Source organism: Pipistrellus kuhlii, unplaced genomic scaffold (assembly GCF_014108245.1).
Source record: "Pipistrellus kuhlii isolate mPipKuh1 unplaced genomic scaffold, mPipKuh1.p scaffold_m20_p_2, whole genome shotgun sequence".
Taxonomy (NCBI): domain Eukaryota; kingdom Metazoa; phylum Chordata; class Mammalia; order Chiroptera; family Vespertilionidae; genus Pipistrellus; species Pipistrellus kuhlii.
Window position 1 is genome coordinate 105,320,814 of NW_023425515.1, and position 20,410 is coordinate 105,341,223.

The 20,410-nt window shown below is 45.4% G+C and overlaps 1 protein-coding gene across 5 annotated transcripts in view; it reads left to right on the top strand.

Annotated features, from left to right (window-relative positions):
• Positions 1–20,100, top strand: part of DUSP22 (dual specificity phosphatase 22) — a 61,656-nt gene extending 41,556 nt beyond the window's left edge. For 2 of the 5 annotated variants that reach the window (XM_045584199.1, XM_045584200.1), the window contains exons 4-9: positions 885–934; positions 14,912–14,986; positions 17,499–17,670; positions 18,120–18,192; positions 19,648–19,720; positions 20,000–20,100. In XM_045584199.1, coding sequence (XP_045440155.1) covers positions 885–934; positions 14,912–14,986; positions 17,499–17,670; positions 18,120–18,192; positions 19,648–19,720; positions 20,000–20,087 — 531 coding nt within the window. In that variant the 3' untranslated portion in view covers positions 20,088–20,100. Of the gene's footprint in view, positions 1–884; positions 935–14,911; positions 14,987–17,498; positions 17,671–18,119; positions 19,274–19,647; positions 19,721–19,980 lie in introns of those variants that run through there. The other 3 variants (XM_036444750.2, XM_036444753.2, XM_036444749.2) reach the window with 3 other exon arrangements.
• The last annotated feature ends 310 nt before the right edge of the window (positions 20,101–20,410 follow it).

Here is a 20,410-nt window from a genome sequence, read left to right on the forward strand (position 1 = left end):
GTTTCTGATGTGTTCCCACTCACTTATTTCTAAAGATACAGTGGCAAGAGTCCAGGAGGTTAGGCTACCAGGAGAGGAAGCTTAAAAATGGTCCATCTACGTTTTTATGAAGCCAAGGTTGCTGAAACATTTACACTTTATATTTTCACTTGACACTGCAAACCTTTTAAACTATACTTTAAGTCCCTCTGAAGAAGAAACAACTAAAATTTAATAAAACCGAAATTTAACCTGGTTTTTATGCAGCTTGAATTTACATAAAAATTCTTACAGAGTTTTAATAAACTTTTATATGAAGTTTCCTTCTTTTTTTTTTTTTTTCCAAACTGTTTATTCTTTTTAAAAAACCTATTAGTTTAGTAAATAAGTTTTGCTTTTCAGGAAAGGAGACATAATAAATCACATTATTTCCCATGTATAGAAACTCCTTCTATCAGGTAGGTACATCAGTGAAATTGAAATATCCTCATACTAAATTTGATAAAGAAACTGTACCATAATGTTACAATTTTTAGATATCATATTAAGGTTTTTACTACCAATGGATCCTAAACAAAATTGATAAAAATGTGGAACATATAAACAAGCATCTGTGGTGAGGGCTCTGGAATTTGTACCACCTACTGGGAAGCACCCAGTTATTTCACTTTTTGATATCCCCCTGTCCACAAGCTGTTTCCAGACCGGAGCATGAACGTTTGTACACACAGTCATCATGGAAAATAATCAGGAACCTTAATTAAAGAGTTTTTCCCAGTTCCTTGGCAACAAAAGATGAGTGAAAAACTTCTCCTTTTTATTTTTTTGACCTTAGTAAATAGTTCCTTCAAATATTTTTTTATACTGCATATCATCTTTTAAATTTATTTTTTATCATTCTGCAGGGGGTTAAATACCTGTGTATTCCAGCAGCGGATTCACCATCTCAAAACCTGTAAGTTGCTGTTTTTTTATGCATTATTTGGAGATATTAAAAATGACTAAAGAAATGCAACATCAAATAAGGAAAGGAGAGTAGAGTCTTGGGGCCACGGGACCTTGCTGCTGTGCACAGCTGCTGCCTCATCAGAGGGGATGGGAGGCCCACGCAGGTGTGACCTGCCCAGTGGGGCAGCCTGGAGCCAGAGGCTTGCTTTGTTTGATGGTGGTCTGTACAATAACAGTATGTAAGAAGAGTCTGGTTTTTAAAAAGAGGACCTCATATCAGACCGTTAACATGCTCAACCTTTCTCTAGCAGCAAACCCTTCCTGAAGCTGTGGGTTTTGTGTAAAGAGTGCATCCAATAGAAATAGACTGTAAGCACAATGCAGTCACACTTGTAATTTTGAATTTGCTGGGAGGCATATTAAAAAAGTAAAAATAGATCAGTGACAAGAATTTTAGTAATGTTTTGTTTACAAAAGTATATCTAAAATCCTTCCATTTCAACCATTTGCTAAGTACTTTTTAAATGAGATATTTTCCTTTTTTTTTTTTTATACTAAGTCTTCAAAATCAAGCAGGCTTTCTTTACGTTAACTGCACATCTCAATTCAGATCAGGTTTATGTCAAGTATTCCACAGCCACATGTGGTTGGTGGCCACTCTGTGGCACAGTGTATTTGTAAAGTCTGTTTGAGTCCAGTGAACAGGTCTTCCTGGTTTAGGAAAGTCCAGTCCTCTGTTTCTTCACAGTTGAATACATTTTTGACACAGTTTGTCTCTATAAAGAGAAATGTGTCTTTGCTATCTTTTCAGATAACAGCAATCGCATGGAGACCCGTAGGAGCAGGCTTTGGTAGAATGGAGGACAGGTCTCTGGAGACCTTATGCAGTTATGACTCTAACATTCACACTCTTTAGTTTCCAGAAGTGATCCAGAAAGGCCATAAAATGGAGTAAAGTCTTACTGAAACATGGATTTGAACCTTGCAGGCTGAGAATATGGGAGCCAAAGTAAAGTACTTAACCTTCAGTGCACTCACAGACCCCAACCTCTGCCTCTGAGGCTCGCCTTCTGCTGTTATTGGAGGTCAGATACAATAACCCTCCTAGAATTACATATTATTTCTTTTCATCAGAAAAGTTGAAAGCTACGATGGTGTTTGTGAATTTGGGATTCCATAGGCTTGTCGGGACACATCCCTTGTGATTCTCACATTCTGTTGCCTGCAAATCCTACACATCAGAAGTACAGATTGCAGAACCCTACGTAGGATCCCCAAGTATCTAGCCTCTATAAAAGTGGAACACTAACCAACCTTGATTTTTCACTGCTACAGAGAAGAGAAATCACAGGCTATGCAATAATTTTGTGCAGTCTACCTGTTTGAGAAAAAAAAATGGGTCTAGACGCAGATGGATTGATGTGGGGAAGGATGAGGGGGATAGGTAGGGTACAGGTGGTATAGGGTTAGGTCAGGAAAGGGCAGGAGAAAATTGGAAGTGGGACAAATACATTCTACCCAGGGCTCATGTTTTCAAAGTGACTCTCCATATTTCCCAGGAAAGTCAAACTTTAAGATTGGTGGAGGAAGGATTTTACTAAGACCACTAGGAAAATAGTAGTAGCTTAGATCTGGAGGGAGGAGAAGATACTTTAGAGAACTTCCTTGGTTACGAGTCGTGCCAAGAAACAGAAGTGGTTGGGAGGGCATGGTATGTACGGAAGGAAATGAGCCACTGCCTTTCTCTGAGCCCACAGCAATCTTCTGTATTTTGGTGGAGTATTTTTAGAATGGTTGCTTTGCTCTTATCTCAAACTGAGGTTCTGACATACTGTTGAATTTGTCAATACCTAATTGGCTCTCTGACTCTTTGAAAGAATCAAACTGTAGCACATCTGGGCATTTGCTGTTAGGACACATCATCACGTGTACTTTGTGCTGCCCCTCAGGGTTCTCAGTGCAGCTACAAGTCAATCGCTGGGCTTGCCAGGATGGGACCCTGACTTTCCACGTGAAGATAGAGTAATGAGTATCCTGTGCTATGTGGACAAGTAAGCAGTAGACCCAAAATTAGAGGTCTCAACTTTAAAACAAGTTTCAGATACCTTGGGCAAATCAGTTCTTTCATCTTAAAAAGGCCTGCCTTTAGAATTTTTGGAGGTTAGATCATATATGTGAAAGTGTTTTCTATGAACTCTAAGAACTTTTGAAAATAAGAGGATATTACTGTGTCTTGGGAATTATAGAAAAGGTGCTTGAAAATAAGTTTCAGTGTTTAGGCGGCCTGCTTCATTTCCTTGGAAGGTGTGCTTGTGGAAAGGTCAGGTAATAGGAGCAGGCAGCAGCCGCTTCTGGCAAAATTAGCCCAGTCACCATCACCGTGGAGCCAGAGGACTAACTCATAAGATTTGAATTGGGTCTTATCTATGCCAGATAGGTACAATGATGTTGTTAAATATGTGTGGTTTACCTCTTTAACCCTCTCCTTTTATTTGGATGAAAGCATAGTGTGGGAGAGGAGTTTGCATTTGGGAGTTATTGCAGCATCCATGTTTGGGGCAAATGATGCTAGTGTAGAGAATGCACATTGCTGCTATTGGACTGAAGTCTTACCAGAGCACAACCTCTGTTGCAATTGAAAAACTGAGGCCAGATCATAGTTCACTAAAAGACAGAAAAATTGGCACTCTACTTCTGGGAGTTAGGCACACAGGCATTTGTGTGGGTCTTTACGGAAACTTATTTTGAAATCCTTCATAATACCAACGCTTATGCATAACGTTTTGGGCATGGTTCTATAAGTTTTTCTTGCTCTACTGAAATTAGATGGAGATTATGGAGTTAAGCTGAACTTTGAGCATGCTTTGTATGTTAAGACAGCCTATGAAATAGCTTTTCTCTTTACCTGTTAGAAATGTTTTATTGGAAAGCATCGCATGCTTTCTAAACCAGTAGTCGCCAGACTTTTGGACTTCACAGGCCACCAGTGGTCCTCGGACCACCACCTGTTGGTGACCGCTGTTCTAAATGGAAGCGTGCTTCAGAATATAAGCAGACTACTAACTTACTCTTGCAGGCAGAGCATTTGACTCTGTCTATATGACATATCTCATTTTATGTAGCCTGTAAATATTAGGAACATTTGAAGGATGGAATGAACCTTCATTTTTGTACGCTCAACCATTGTGGGAGGTCAAAAGACAAATAATCTTAATGCTCTTGCTAAAAAAGAGAGAGGGATTGTGTCTCTGGGTAACCCAATTAGAACTGGTAGTTCTTTAGTCCAGCCACTTGTAATTTATGATGCCTGTGAGTTCCTATATTTTTTTTCTTTCTATAGAGGATATAATAATAATAATAATAATAATAATAATAATGCCTAATGACCAAGATTGGTAAGGTTTTAAAATATTTCAATTGATTTTAGAGAAAGGGACAGGGAGAGGAGGGAGAGAGAGAGAATCATCAGTGTAAGAGAGAGAAATATTCTTTGACTGCCTCTTAGACATGACCCAACTGGGGATCGAACCTGTTGCCCTCACCAGGAATTGAATTGGTGACTTTGGGCGCGTAGAACAATGCTCAACCAACTGAGCCATACCAGCCAAGGTGAGAGTCCCTATATTTAATGACAAAATAAATTCTAGAAAACTGTATTGCTTATTGTTTTAAACTTATATTTTAAAAATTATTTCCAACTTTGAATATAATTTAAGGTTTTATATCCTAAATCTTTACCCACAGATTTCTATACAAACCACAGGAATTCTTCTGCTAATTTTTATCTTTTGAAACATTGCTGTCACTTGGCATTCAGTTGCTGCAAATCTGCTGCTCAGAAAGGTCAATTCTCTGTCTTGGCCTCAGTACTCACAGACTCCCCATCTGATCTTCCAGGAACTTGATATGCAGAAAACTGGTTTGAGATAATATTAGCACATTAAGATTTTAGCTGTTTCCCCAACCACCTTTCCTTGCAAAGTCAAAGCACATGAAAATTCAGATTCTCATGGTAGCAATAACCCCCCAGACCCAGACTGTCTTCTTTGCTTGACTTGTTAGGGACGTCCTGGAGTTTGTATCAAATGCACAGCTGCATGTTCTCCAAGTGGCTGGTGGAGATGGATTGGTGGATTAGGTTTTGGAAATACTTGCTTTTGCTTTCTCTCTGTGCTTTCCTAGGGAAGCTGTTTTAACCTTACTTCTCTCATTGTAAAATAACTATCTCACACAATTTTTATAGTATTAGGTTAGATAAGTAAAAGTGTTTATGAACACTAAGCATCTGCAAAAATAAGGTTTTGTTTTCTGTATATTTAAATAAGGAGTGTTAATGTAATTTGAAAGTGAGTGGTTAGAAGTATAGCAGCTCAATTTTGTTCATTCTTATTTTAATGTTTAAGTTGGCATTTTATATGTAGACATCATCTACACTAATAAAAGAGAAACATGCAAATTGACCATCTCTCTGCTATACCCAACAGCCAATCAGAAGTGAGTTTGCAAATTAACGCAACAAAGATAGCAGCTGTCATAGAGCTGGAGTGAGCAGGAGGCTTGGGTTCCCCCTGCTAAGCTTCCCGCCCACCTTGGCCTGAGCTCAAGGAGGGGCTGGGAGCCTGGATCACTAGGGGCATGGCCAGCCAGAAAATGACCCTCAGCCCCCTACCCAGGCTGGCCACACCCCCATGGAGTAAGAGTTCCTGCTGGGGGGCATGGCCAGCCTGTAAACAGCCATCAGCTCCTCACCCAGGCTGGCCAGGCACCCTAGTGGGGATTCCCACCCTGAAGCGGGTATGGCCAGCCTGAAAATGGCCCTCAGCTCCTCACCCAGGCTTTCCACGCCCCCATAGGGTGAAGGTCCCTGCTGGAGGGGTCTTGACTAGCCTGAAAACAGCCATAATCCCTTCACCCAGGCTGGCCAGGCACCCCAATGGGGACCCCCAGCCTGAGGGAGGTGTAGCCAGCCTGAAAATGGCCCTCAGCCCTTACCCAGGCTGGCCACACCCCCATGGACTAAGAATTCCCTGCTGGGGGCATGGCCAGCCTGCAAACAGTCCTCAGCCCCTCGCCCAGGCTGCCCCATGCCCCAAGGGAACCCCCACCCTTATCTGGAACACCCTTCAGGGCAAACCAACTGTCCCCCACTGGTGCAGCAGGCTTCTATCTATACTAATAAAAGGGTAATATGCTAATTAGACTGGGAGACCTTCCAGGTGACCCTTTAGATATTTTTCTGGACAAAGCCATGGTGGCAGGGCTGAGATAGAGGTGGTTAGAAGCCAAGAGGGGAGGGCAATTGTGGGTCATCAGGCCATTGGGGAATGGGGCATTGGGGGTGATCAGGTTGGTGAAGGGGGCACTGTTGGGGGTGAGCAGACCAGCAAAGGGGCCAGTTGGTGGTGAGCAGGTCGTTAGTGGGGTTCAGTTGGGGGTGATCAGGACAGCGGGGAGAGAGGCGGCAGTTTGGTGTAAGCACGCCAGCAGGGGGCAGTTGGGGGTGAGAAGGCCAGTGGGGAGGGTAGGTAGGGGCGAGCAGACCATCAAGGGGGGCAGTCGAAGATGAGCACACTGGCATGGTGGGAAGTTGGGGGCGAGCAGACCAGCAGGCAGAGTGGCTAGGGGCAATCAGGCAGGCAAGCAGGTGAGCAGTTAGGAGCCAGCAGTCCCAGATTGTGAGAGAGATGTCCAACTGCCAGTTTAGGCCCAATTCCTGTAAACCGGCAGTAGGACATCCTTCGAGAGGTCCCAGATTGGAGAGGGTACAGGCCAGGCTGAGGGACACCACCCACTCCCCCCGTGCATGAATTTCATGCATCAGGTCACTAGTTAAGGGAATAATTCTTACTTTTCATCTTCTCCTTTGGTCAAATACAGGGAGCTTGGTCTGTGCTGGGGAGTCAGCAGCATTCTCTCATTAAAGCCTTCATGACATCCCGGGGTTGGGGAATCAAACAGATCTCTAAACTGCTTGAGGTTCTCCTGAGGAGAAGAGGCATTACAGTACAGAGAGCTGATATTTAAAAATTCAGTAAAACTTTCTTATCTCATTCTACCTCCCTGTCTTTTTTTGTATTTTTATTTAGTGAAGCTGATGTCCTCTGTACTCTCTCCTTATTTACATTTTTCTTTATTTTCATTATTTAAAAAACAATTTTGCAAGATAAGAGCTAAGTGGACTTCGGTGGCCTTTCTAAACAGATGCATACACATATGAGAACTTACATACACTTGCTCACACATGGCTCCTAAAAACTTTGCAGTCTATAGGAAAGAAAAATACATGGAAAGTGTGTATTGCATTTTTCATAAGGCTTTAACTTGAACTATTTTTTGTCTTAGACCACACATGTCAAACACAAGGCCCGCGGGCCAAATCCGGCCCGCCAGGCCTTGCAATGTGGCCCGCACCGCGCTGTCATCACTGCACTCTGCTGCGTTCCATCACAATGACGCGCGGTGACATAGGAGGCTTGTGATCTCGCCGGCCGCCTCGCCGGCCGCCGTACTTGCTATCTATTACACATGTGCATAGATAACAAGTCACGCGAGATTCAGGAGGCGTGACCTATAGTCCGGCATCCGATGTGGTTGTGCGGGTGGCAGAGCAGAGGAGAGAGTGAGTGTGTGGGCATAAAAAATACACAGCAGAAGCTGCCAGTTCCTGGCATAAAGTGCAGGCATAAAAATCGCAACAGAATCTGCTATCTGTACCCAGCCAGGCATTTATTGACTGACTTTTTTTTTCTCCACTCCATCTGCCAAATCAAGCTATCCCTGTGCAGTTTTCAACTTTTTCCTTCTAACGCAGATTTCCAATAAACTACATCTTTTACTGCCAATATTGATCCCAAAATGTCCAGGAAAAGAAAAGTTGACGGTGAAGGCAGACAATTTAATGACAAATGGGAAAATGAATACATGTTTGTGCTTAGAGAGGGCAAACCAGTGTGTATATTGTGTTATGAGACAGTGTCGGTGATGAAAGAGTACAATATACGTCGTCATTTTGACACCAAACATGTTAAGTATGGCAAATATACTTTGGAAGAAAAGCATAAAATTGTTAAAGAACTAAAAGGCAAACTACAATCACAGCAGCAAATGTTTACAAAGGCTACAGCGAAAAATGATGCTGCAGTGAAAGCAAGCTTTATAGTGGCTAAAGAAATTGCCCGTACTTCAAGGTGTTTTTCAGAGGGTGCCTTTTTGAAGCAATGCATGCTAAAAGTGTGTGAGCAAGTATGCCCAGACCAGTTACAGAGTTTTCAAAATGTCAGTTTGTCAAGAAACACCATTGCAGATAGAGTTCAAGAACTCTCAGGAAATCTATCATCACAGCTGGCCGAACAGGCATGCAGTTATCTCGCTTTTTCACTTGCTATCGATGAAAGCACAGACAACACTGATACAGCACAGCTGTCCATCTTTATACGTGCTACGAAGACCGACCTCTCTGTCACTGAGGAACTTTTGGATGTAGCTGCCATGCATGGGACGACGACTGGTAGAGATATATTTGAGGCTGTGGAGAAATCTATAAATAATTTTAAATTACCCTGGGAAAGTTGGTGGGGCTTACTACCGATGGCACACCTTCAATGTGCGGAGAAAAGAAAGGCTTGGTTGGACTAATGAAGGAAAGAATGCAAAAAAGTCACTGCCACACACCCTTGATTACTTATCATTGCATTATCCACCAAGAGCTATGTGTGGAAAAGTTCTGGACATGAATGACATAATGACCACAGTCATTAAAACTATTAACTTTATACGGGCACGTGGCCTGAATCATCGCCAGTTCCAGCAGTTTTTACAGGAGGTGGGTGCAGAGCATGGAGACGTGCCATACCACACAGAAGTAAGATGGCTGAGCAAGAGCGCAGTCCTCAAAAGATTTTTTGAGCTCAGAGAACAAATTGCTCTTTTCATGGAAAGTAAAGGAAAGCCCTTGCCTGAACTGTCGGATCCCGCCTGGCTATGTGATTTTGCTATGATGTGTGACATATGCGAGCATCTCGCCCAACTGAATCTGAAGCTGCAGGGACGCAAACAAGTCATCACGAAGATGTCTGACATGATCACAGCATTCCAGCGTAAACTTCAACTATGGAAGTCCCAACTGGAACAGGACAATCTTGCCCACTTTCCCGTTTGTTTGAGTATCTCAACCACTATTTCTGGTACTTTTCCTTGCAGTCGGCTGGCTACCAAAGTTAGCCGTTTACTAAGTGAATTTGAGCGGCGCTTCTCTGATTTTAGAACACAGCACTCAGGCTTTGACATCTTTGCCAATCCTTTTACAGTTGATGTCAACAATGTGCCCCATCACCTTCAGATGGAGATAATCGAGCTTCAGTCTGACAGTGGCCTGAAATCAAGGTTTCAGGATGTTGAAATTGAGGACTTCTACCCTCTACTGCCCCCTGACTCAATGCCAGAGCTCCGACTTCATGCTGCCCGTATTCTATCCGTGTTCGGGAGCACCTATCTTTGTGAACAGATGTTTTCAATAATGAATCTGAACAAAAACAAGCACAGATCACGCATTACCGATGACAACTTCCATGCTGTTTTGCGGGTTGCTACAGCCCAAGAAATAAAACCGAACATTGACTCATTGATCCGGGGAAAACGGTGTCAGACATCTAGCCAGAAAACAATACAATGAGCATTTTAGGTACATTCCAATATTACTGTTTTGCTTGATACCAATATTACTGTTTTGCTTGGTAGCATGTGAGTTGGTTAACAGCGCTGTTAAGGAAAAGATTGTTCCACTCATTTTAAATTCACATTTCTGGTTAACATTGTCAGTTTATGACTGTTCAGTAAACCATTCGGCCCGCAATTTAGGCTGGATTTTAGATTTTGGCCCCTTCTCTGATTGAGTTCGACACCCCTGTCTTAGACTATGCCTTTCTAGTGTTTTTAGTATTGAACTATTCTTTGTGAAATTATCTTGTACTAGATGATAAAGAGGTTTTTTGTTTTTTTCTTAGGTCTTTTGTTTTTTTTAGATTGCTTTTGTCTGTCCAGCAGGTGTGGCTCAATTGGTTGAGTGTCACATTAAGAACCAGGAGATCATGGTTCGATTCCCCACCAGGGCACATGCCTAGGTTACAGGCTCAATCCCCAGTGTGGGGCATGCAGGAAGCAAATGATCAATGATTCTCTTTCATTATTAATGTTTCTATCTCTCTCTCCCTCTCCTTTCTTCTCTGAAATCAATAAGAATATATTTAAAAATAATAATAATATAAAAATAAAATATAACCTTATCTGCCAGAATGAAAAGTAAGGTACAACCAATCTAATTGAACAATGGGCACAGGATTTGAATAGACGTCTTTCCAAAGAAGACATACAAATGGCCAAAAGACACATAGAGGCCCAGTGCACAAATTCGGGTGGCTGGCCAGGGGGAGGAGTTGCGGGCAGTTAGTGGGCCGACCCTGCTCTGCCCCCTGGTCATACTCCTAGTTGAACTTCTGGTAGAGGGGACAATTTGCATATTAGCCTTTTATTATATATTGATAGGATATTCAACATTTCCAATTATTAGGGAAATGCAAATCAAAACCACAAAGAATAGCTATTAGCAAAAATAAATAAGAAATGCTAGGGAGGTCGTGGAGGAAAGGGAAACCTTGTACACTATTGTATATTAAGACTAGAACTACCTTATGACCCAGCAATTCTACTTTTGAGTATTTGTCCAAAGAATATGAAAACACTAATTTGAAAAGATATATATGTACCCCTATGTTTATTGCAACATTATTTATAATAGCCAGGATACAGAAGCAACCCAAGTGTCCATCAGTAGATGAGTGAATAAAGAAAATGTGGCATTTATACACAATGGAGTATGATTCAGCCTTAAAAAAGAATGAAATCTTGCCATCTGCAACAACATGACTGGACCTAGAGGGTATTGTGCTGAGTGAAATAAGTCAGATGGAAAGACAAATACCACATGAGTTGGAATCTAGAAAACAAACATATAAACAAAGGACCAAAAAGCAAAATAAAACTAAAACAAACTCATAGATACAGAGAACAGATCTGTGGTTACCAATTGGGAATAAATGAAAGGAAAAGAGGAGATCAATTATATGGTCATGGATGGTAACTAGACTATTTGGGAGTGATCACTTTGTAGTGCATACAGATGTCAAATTATAATGTACAGCTGAAACATATAATAAAAATAATTTTGAAAGGAAAGAAAAATATGGTATATACATTGCCCCATTTTAAAATGTTGACAGTACAGGAAATATAGCAGTTGGGGAATCGCTGATATAAATGTGAATTGGCTTTTTGTGTTTATGTTATGCCAGTGCCTTTGTGGGTGCAGAATGTTCCTTCCTACTGCTTCTGGGGGGGAGGAGGGGAGAGCTTCGTGGCCTGTGCCCCAGAGGGAGGGCCCAGACAGGGCCTGGGGGGCCTGGACTGACACTTGCTCACTCTCTAGAGCTGGGGCCAGGTAGAACACTTCTCCCATTTGCTGTGGTTTTCTTAAGCATTCCTTTTTGAGGAAAAATAATCTAAGGGTGCACACACATGTTCATACTCTGTTGAGGGGAAGGAGAAGCTCCCTCACTCCTGCGGCTTTGCTGACTGTATGGCTGCTGTGAGCAAGCCCAGCTGCCATCAAGGTGCTGGGCCATCTCTGGGTTTCAGCTCACGCAGGCAGAGTCCTCACAGGAAGGACTCCTCATGCCCACAGGGGGATCGCAGCGACCAAGACTTGTATAGTCTTGGAGTACAAAGATGAATACCATATGGTGTGGCTTGGTTAGACCCACCCACCATCCTTTCTGGGAGTTCTCTGGAGATCAGGAAATGGCTGGCCCTGGTTCTGGTCTCTGGATGGAGAAGAAGGGGTTGGGGATGTGCTGGTCCACAAGGAGGCCAGCACAGACTGAGGAGGAAGAAGAGGAAGGGCACCTGGGCAATACAGTTATGGGGCTGTTTGCTGAGCCCGATGAAGGATATCTCAGCTGAAGTGCCCTCTGTCTGCCCAGTGGATTCCCTCTGGGTGGTCACCAGCAGCAGCAACAGCATTGTTGGGTGAGTGTAGAACATGTGGCCAGGTGTTCCCTCTGGGTGTCAGTAGCAGGCATTATTGGAACACATGCAGACCATGCTTTTCTTCTGAGTCAGCAGGCTGGCTTGCTTAGTCTAGAATGTCTCCCAAGTTCTTTGTGTGGAAGCAAATACACAATGAGGAGCAGGAATAGGGAACCTGTGTTTATGGAAGCAGCTTGTGGTGAGATGGTGCCTCAGGCTATGCTTCTGCTTCAGTCAAAGGGTGGAGCAATATCAGGACCAGAGTCCTGGGTATTTCCCACTGTGGAGGAGGGTGTTTAATGGCCAGGGTTTGGGCTTATGTCATTAGCTTCCCTGGAAATAACCCCCCACTCCCTACATACCAAAGCAGTAGTGAGCACGCCTGCCTCCTGGCTTTTCTTGGAAAAGGCATTTCTAGGAATGCCTGCTTGGCTTGGCCTTGTGCCTAAAATGTTATGAGTCAAGTTTCGTGGTAGGGCTCTGAACAGGCATTTTATTGGCATTGTTGCATCCCTGGGCCAGGCACCCTGGGCTCTGCAGGGTGCACAGGAGCCCTCCTAGGCTCCTCCGCACTGCACTGGATACAGTCAGCGCTAGAGGAGTAAGGGTCTGGGGTGGGGGACAGGGACAGAGTAAGGGCCCATCCTCAGCCCCTCAGTTCCTTTACACACTGTCTCTAGGCCCTGGCAAGCTTGGATTTGCACTCCTGACCACACCCATACCCCCACCTCTTATTCTGAGATGTGAAAAGGCTGCTCTTGAACCCAGGTTACACTCCACAGTGCTTAAGACCTAGGTTCCATTGTGCAAATACTTGGGGACGTGCAAGTATAAAAACTGGATATACTAAGGTGTTCCCACTCTGAAGTTTCAGCAAAAGGATTCGTGTGTCACCTTTGCAAGATCTTGATGATTGCCATAGCACCCACCTTGAGACAGTAAGGCCTGCCTGCCTGGTGGAACATTGTTAACTCCTGTGCCACTGGATGCTTTTGCAGTGCTCCCAGGCAGTCTGTGGTTTATGCACTAAAGCAGTTGTCATTTATTCCTATATGTGCTCTTCTCTTTCTGGTTGCTTTCTTCTTCCCTGCTGTCTTATCCCAGATGCAGCTTTCCCACAAAGGAGAGGCCGGACCACAGGCTGTGGCCTGGGAGGCTTCTTCAAATCCCCTAGATGTCCCAGTGTGGCTGGCCTGGTGACAATTGCGTGCACACTCCAGCTGCACCCTTAGCCACTAGCCTCCAGTCAGGGGTGGGCCTGGCTTCAGGGCTGGCTGTCAGGCTCGACTCTACAGTCAGACCCACCTTCCCCTGTCCTGTCTCCCCTGTGCAGTGGCCTCCAGAGGGGGACAGGGCACACTGTGTAAACCACGAAGCGGATTGCTGACAGCAGCCTGTAGCCACTCCTAAGCCAGAAGAGTTGGCTCCATGTGTTTAAAACAGTTGAATTAGTTGCTCATATCAGGAAGATTGTATTTGGCTGTAGGTAACAGAATATCTCATTGACAGCGCTTTAAGTTATAAAGATACTTACTTAACTCCCTGACCCGGAAGTCTGAAAATGGGTGCTCCCAGGCCTGGGCAGCAACACCTTGATGTCCCCCTACCATCCTGTTACCTATCTACTCAGAGGCCTGTCCCCTGTGGCCCCAGACATCTGATACAGTTCTAGGCAGGGTGCTTACTTCCAGTGCCCTGGCAGGAAACCTGGGATTGCGATAGCTTTCCTTTTATCAGGAGGAAGACTTTCCCAGAAGTCTCCACCATAAGCTTTCCCTACACTTTTCAGCCAGAAAATGAAGAGAAGAGGGGATTCTGAAGACTGGGATCGCTGCTGCCCAGTGAAGTCAGTGCAGCAGAACCTGCTCTGCCACCTGCAGAGCCTGAGGGTTTCGCTGCATGCTCCCCATTGTTGGGTTTGCTTGAGAAATGGAAGACTGAGCACTGAGCCCTCATCAGCCTACAGCGCCTGGCCTTTGGGCTGGTTTCCTCCTGGCCTCCTCACCCCATGCTTACACCCCTCCACGCCCCTCTCTGGCTCTGAGGACTCTCAGCACCAACACTCAGATGTCAGGATTCCATCAGGAAACTTTCCTTGCCCACTTTATACCAAGCCAGTCTTTGGCAGTAGAGTCACAATGCCGAGTCACTTTGCAGATTTATGCCTATCCCAGAGCGGCTAGGCTTCTGCACCTAACACACAGAACTTCTCTGCAGTCAGTGCCTGTGGCAGTCATCGCACTGCATCTGGATTTCCGCTTCTAACTAGATGCATGGCAGCAAAGCTGAGGGTCAGAAGTGAGGGTCATAGCTTATCGTCCTAGAGAACTTTAGAGTCCATGGAGCATGTTGGCATGTAAAACATTCCCACTAACAGCAGAGGTTAAGGGGAGCCAAGAGGCTTTCCTGAGGCCATGCAGCCACTAAGCTGCTGAGTGGGTAGGTGTTGGAGCCGCAGTTGTCATTTCCACACATCTCTTCTGTCACACAGTTGGGACAGGAGGAGGCCGGTGTGGAAGACTTACTGGTTATTCATTGTCAGAAGTGCACTAGCTTATTGGACTTAGGGAGCCTGCATAACGTGGGCATCTTCCTCACCAAAGTGGCTGTGGGGTTTCCAGTGTGCTGCCGAGCATCAGGGGGCCAGACTGACCGTGGGTCTGGGCAGAAGCCACCCACCATGACCACCAGTCAGTGGCAATAGAGAAATTCCAAGCAGCCCAGATGTGGGCAGCACCTGACATCAGTCCCCTAGGTATCAGGGCGTGTGATGGGCGCTGACACTCAGGCAGCTCTGCCGGACAGTGTGGCCGGAAAGCTATACAGCTGAGACCTAACAAACCTCAGGTGGACTTGTCACCATGTGTTGAGTACATGAATGTCACTTCTCTCTTTCTCCCCTCAGGACAAGACATTTCAAAGAAAGTATTAAATTCATTCACGAGTGCCGGCTCCGGGGAGAGGGCTGTCTTGTCCACTGGTATGTATGCCTCTTGCCTGATAGCCATTCAGCTTGGTTGATCCTCAGGGCTTCCCTGTGTGCAGTTAATTATTTTATCTCCTTATTTTTCTCAAAATCTCAGACACACACCCCACTTGAGTCTCCTCTTTGTTCAACACTGTTGGCCTTTGTTGAGAGAGAACCCTAAAACTTAGGATTTTCATCTTCACAGGTAGGACTTCTGTAGGGACTGTCAGGCCCTTGGACAGCAGAGCCTTTGTGGCCAACCTCTGCCATTCCATCAGAGCAGTCTCCATGGAGGGCACAGACTGTAGGCTTGCTCCTGACCCCTCAGGGTCTTTCAGAGTAATACAGTTCCTTCCACAGAGCTGTGATTATGTTATGTGTATGGTGTGTAGCACTGCGTCACTGCAGCACCAGAGTGGCGGCTTCCTCTCCATCTAGGTTGGGACTGTGTGTGTGTTTGGCTTTGAAAGGATCTGAATAGACTTAGAATTAAGCAGTTACATACAACTGTGCCCCTGGATTCAGCTGTACTCTGGGTGTGGATATAGGTACATATTGATACATGCATGTGTATATACCCTGCAGAGTAAGGGACTGAGACAGGTGGAGCTGAAGGACAGCACACAGAACCTGGCACAGTGTGAGCTCTTCCAGAGCGTTGGCTCTCCCTTCACTCTCTCATTCTTCTGTCTTCATCTGGCAGCATCACTAACCTGTGTGGGATCCAGCAGCCAGCGTCTGGAGCCATGCTCGGTGTCAGAGTGCAGGCTGAGTACCTGCCTCTCTGCCTTGAATGAGGCACGATGTTGACCAGCAGCTCAAGTCCCTGTTGCAGCGAAGCTGTGTGGAAAATACACAGTGGTGCCACTGGGTGTGCCACTGCTGAAGTGGGAGGCAGCCCTGGTGGTAGAGGGGGTCCAGTGCACAGTGTCCACAGGGGTCATTCATGAGAACTGTCATTTGTTCTAAGGGCCAGGAACTCGCCATGGGGGAGTAGGAACATAGATACCGTATTTTTCGGACCATAAGACGCTCCGGACCATAAGACGCACCAGTTTTTAGAGAAGGGAAATGAAGAAAAAAAGATTCTGAAACAAATAGTGTCCTAAAATATTTTATGTGCATTAAAACCCAACATCACAGTCATAAACACATGTAATCAACCCTGAAAAGTAAACAGCAGCATTTAGAACCATTTTAGAGCCGGGCAAGCACACAGAGACCACACAGAGCCGGGCAAGTAAAAAAACTTTTTTTTTAAAGTATATGTGTAGGCTATATTTGGACCATAAGACGCAGGGACTTTTTCCCCCCACTTCTGGGGGGAAAAAGTGCGTCTTATGGTCCGAAAAATACGGTAGTTTGATTGCTTAAAAAGGGTGTTCTGCAATTTTATAAAGTCCTTGAAATAGTGTGTTATTTATTTCACTTTTAAAAAGGGTAAGATATGTTATAAATACAAATGGTGGGTTTTGTAGCATTGTTTGCATTTTCATTAAAGCACTTTGGGGCCATAGCTGGTTTGCCTCAGTGGATAAAGCATCAGCCTGCGAACTGAAGGGTCCCGAGTTCGATTCCGGTCAAGGGCACATGCCTGGGTTGCTGGCTTGATCCCCTGTAGTGGGTGTGCAGGAGGCAACTGATCAATGATTCTCTCTCATCATTGATGTTTCTATCTCTCCCTCTCTCTCCCTTACTCTCTGAAATCAATAAGAAATATGTGTGTGTGTGTGTGTGTGTGTGTGTGTGTGTGTGTATGCGCGCGCGTGCATGCTTTAATGAAAATGTGCTCTAATGGAAATACAAACAATGCTATCACTTTAAGGAGTGCAGTTGGAACTCCTTTCTCTACTTGGACTCTAGGGTTCCAGGTTGCAGCTCAAGAGGATGTATTTTTTAAAAGCTTTCATCATTTCTGAGGTAAAGCCTTAGGGAAGAGACATAGCATCAAAGTGCTTTATTAGTGTTATTACTGTATTGTTAATATTATTTATATTTAACTATCTGTAGGTCTCATAGTCTAGGAATTTATATTTCATACAGCTGTGCAAATCTGAATATAGGCTTTTCTCAAAATGAGAAATGTGCTAAACTTCCCCATCAGAAACCGTTACTAGAACACTTCAAGTCTGACGCAGCACAGCCTTTCCTTGACCACCTTACTTTGCATATGCATTTACAATAGGACCCTACTCAGCCTGCTAGAGACACGTAACCCTTACTGCCCACAGAGCATACACCATGGCTCAATTTCAGAGCACGTGTGTGTGTGTGTGTGTGTGTGTGTGTGTGTGTGTGTGTGTATCTATGCGCGTGCGCACATGTGTGTGCTCTCAGGTCCTCTCCCTGGTTGTGTCCCTGGTTGAGGGATTTTCAGGTAGCATATTGGCTTGCTGTCCATGCTCAATCCAAGGCAGGAAGACTCTAGAATCGGGTCCATAGAGTCCTTAACCTAAACAGATCAGAAGGTAGACTGCAGACCCTAAACCTTCCTTGCCCACGGGCCATTCTCTTGGCCCCACAGCCTGGCCGGTGTCTCCAGGAGTGTGACTCTGGTGATCGCGTACATCATGACCGTCACTGACTTTGGCTGGGAAGATGCCCTGCACACTGTGCGTGCAGGCAGGTCCTGTGCCAACCCCAACCTGGGCTTCCAGAGACAGCTCCAGGAATTTGAGAAGCATGAAGTGCATGAGGTAACTGTGCTCCGGGGACTCGGGAGGTACGCAGAAGAACCTGGGAAGGTGCCTGTCTGTCCACACACTCCTGGAAGCATGGAGGTTGAAGTTAGAGAGGCCCACAGAGAACATCTGGTCCAAGGACACCTCACCTGCACCCCACGTGAAGTCCTCCCTGGTCCCTTGTTCACTAGCTGCAGCCACAGTATATCGTCCTTTACCATCTTCCTTGGGCCCTGTGTACTTCATTTCTCTCCCTGGGGGTCAAGTGCCATTTTTCTAGGTTTGGCTGATGTTCATGCCAAAGCCTTGAAGAAACAGTGATTTATCTTCTTGACACTGCCTGACCAACCACAAAGCTGAGACTGCCCATGCCCATGTATTTCCCAGTTTGTATGTAACATATAAAAGTCTTACATGCATGCTGGTGTGTGTGTGACGTTTGCTTTTCTTTTCAACTTCTTCAGTACCGGCAATGGCTGAAGGAGGAGTATGGAGAGAACCCTTTGAGGGATGCAGAAGAAGCCAGGAACATTCTGGGTAAATATAAAGAGCTGGGGCGCACGGAGGCCCCACCTGGCACCTGGAGAGAGAGCAGCTTTCAGGCCCTGTCTCCTCTGACCTACAGCAAGTACCCTACGGAGACCTAACACTGCGACCTGGTGCCTGCCTTTCTGCCAGGCGCCTGGTGTGCTGGGAGCCACCTCGCCTCGGAGGACAGGAGGGAAGGGTGGCGAAGAAGGTGGATCCAGGCTCTTACCCAGGACCTCCCCAGCCTTGCCTCAGGCCCTTCCACACTGTCTTCCCAAAATTTCTGCACTGACTGGAGGCTGCTTGCTTTCCACACTGTCACTTGCTCTATGAGGGTCAGTGTGCATGTGTGTGTGTGTGTGTGTGTGTGTGTGTGTGTGTGTGTGTCTGCATGTGTGAGTGTGTGAACAGTGCCAAGCACTTAGTCCACACTGCCAGCTGCTACCACCCCTTTTCTTTTGTCCAGTGCTCCAAGTGAGGGCTTTCCTGTCAGCATCTGCAGTGTTGCGCAGCCAGAAGCCATCCTTGTCTGAGAGCACGCACTGAGAACTCGGGGCAGTGGCTGAAGGCAGCAGCCCCCAGTATGCAGGTGGCTGTGGCAGGGCAGCAGGTGGCCAGACTTCCTCTGATATGGCTTCAGGGGCTTGGAAGGTGGTGGTGGTCAGAGTTCTGACCATTGCCTAGACTTAGAGTGCCCCAGGCCTGGACTTCCTGCTGCCTCAAGTCAGGTCTCCTTGCAGCCCATCATGTCCCCAGGTTCTGCGTGGTATTTGTTCTCTCTGGCACCCACTGCATTTTAGTCTCATGGGGAGCACTACCAATTCAGCCAAAGCTGTGTGCTCAGAATGTCCTGCCTTCCTCTTCCCCCCCACTTCACTCTCTCCCAACCACTTGCTGTCTCCCTCTACAAGGGGCTCTTCGAAAGGCTTGCCAGCACCTTTAAGTATTGGGAAGAAAGAACATTTATTAGGCATTGTAGCAGCTTGCATTTAAAACTACATTTTTAAATGTGCACTTATTGCGCACCTTTGTGTATGCGGTGGATTTTATCTTTGATCTCAGCTACCTCATTAAATGTTTTTTGAAAAGGTGTTTTTCGTGGTTCCAATCAACTCTGCCTCATAGTTGAAGATGTTCGGTCGTGATTGTTTTCTGAAGCCAAAGGGAAAAGTATCAGTGTCACTGAGCTATTTAAAGTTTCTGATTTGGGCTCCAATAATGCTTTCTGGTGGGTAAAATTCCACATTCAGGCCACAGCCAGCAGGCAGCAGAGCACCTATAGCTGCAGTGTGAGGCAGCGGGCATGTTTCTGTACCCCAGCCTTTGTTCCAGCTCCAATGCTTCAGCGCGCGGAGCCATGGAATGGAAACCCATCCCTGGCTTCTACCTAAGGAGGTGCGGCACTCTCTTTCTCTGATGCTGCCATACAAGGAGTCTGAGTAAGAGGTGTTCCGTGCTTTGCAGGGTGTGTCGCAGGTGAGTTCATGGGGGATCAGGACAGTGACATCTCCCAACTCCACAGTTGTACAGGCCCCAGGTAAACATCCTGACTGTAGCCTCTGATCACGTGCTTCAATCTCCCAGCTGGCATATCTGTTTTGGTGTGTCAACAAGAAACATGGCCTTGGACTTCCTACATACAGATGAAACAATTTGCCTATGAAGTACATTTAATGTAAATATGTTAACTAGAAAGTATTGAAGATATCAGATTGAATGCTTAAACATATGTACATTTATGAGCATCAAAATATATTCCTATAGGTCTTGATATGCTGTCTTACTATTTGTTGCCAGCGCTGTTCTTTCTCCGCAGCCACACCAGGCGTTCTGAAGTACTGGGCCTTTCTCAGAAGACTGTAACGCACCTGAAGTCGGAAATGCTGCAGAGCCACCGAGCTTAGTCTGGTGCTGCCAAAAAGAAAACCTAGAGTTTAAGTGTCCAGAACTGTTTTGTGAACTTGTCTGTTTGTTTTTTTAAATGGAGTACCTATGTAATCGTGTTGTTACATGTTGAGCACTGAGGACACTCTTTAGCGAGAGGACCTGTTTTTGTGTGTGTGTGTTTTGTTTTGTTTTTTTGCCTTAATTCCAGCGCTGCGGCGATGCCTTGACCACAATCTTGGTGCCTGGGCAGCAGTCTCGGCAGTCCTGCTGCCATCCTGACTGTAGCCTCTGGTCACGTGCTTCAATCTCCCAGCTGGCATATCTCTCTTGGTGTGTCTTA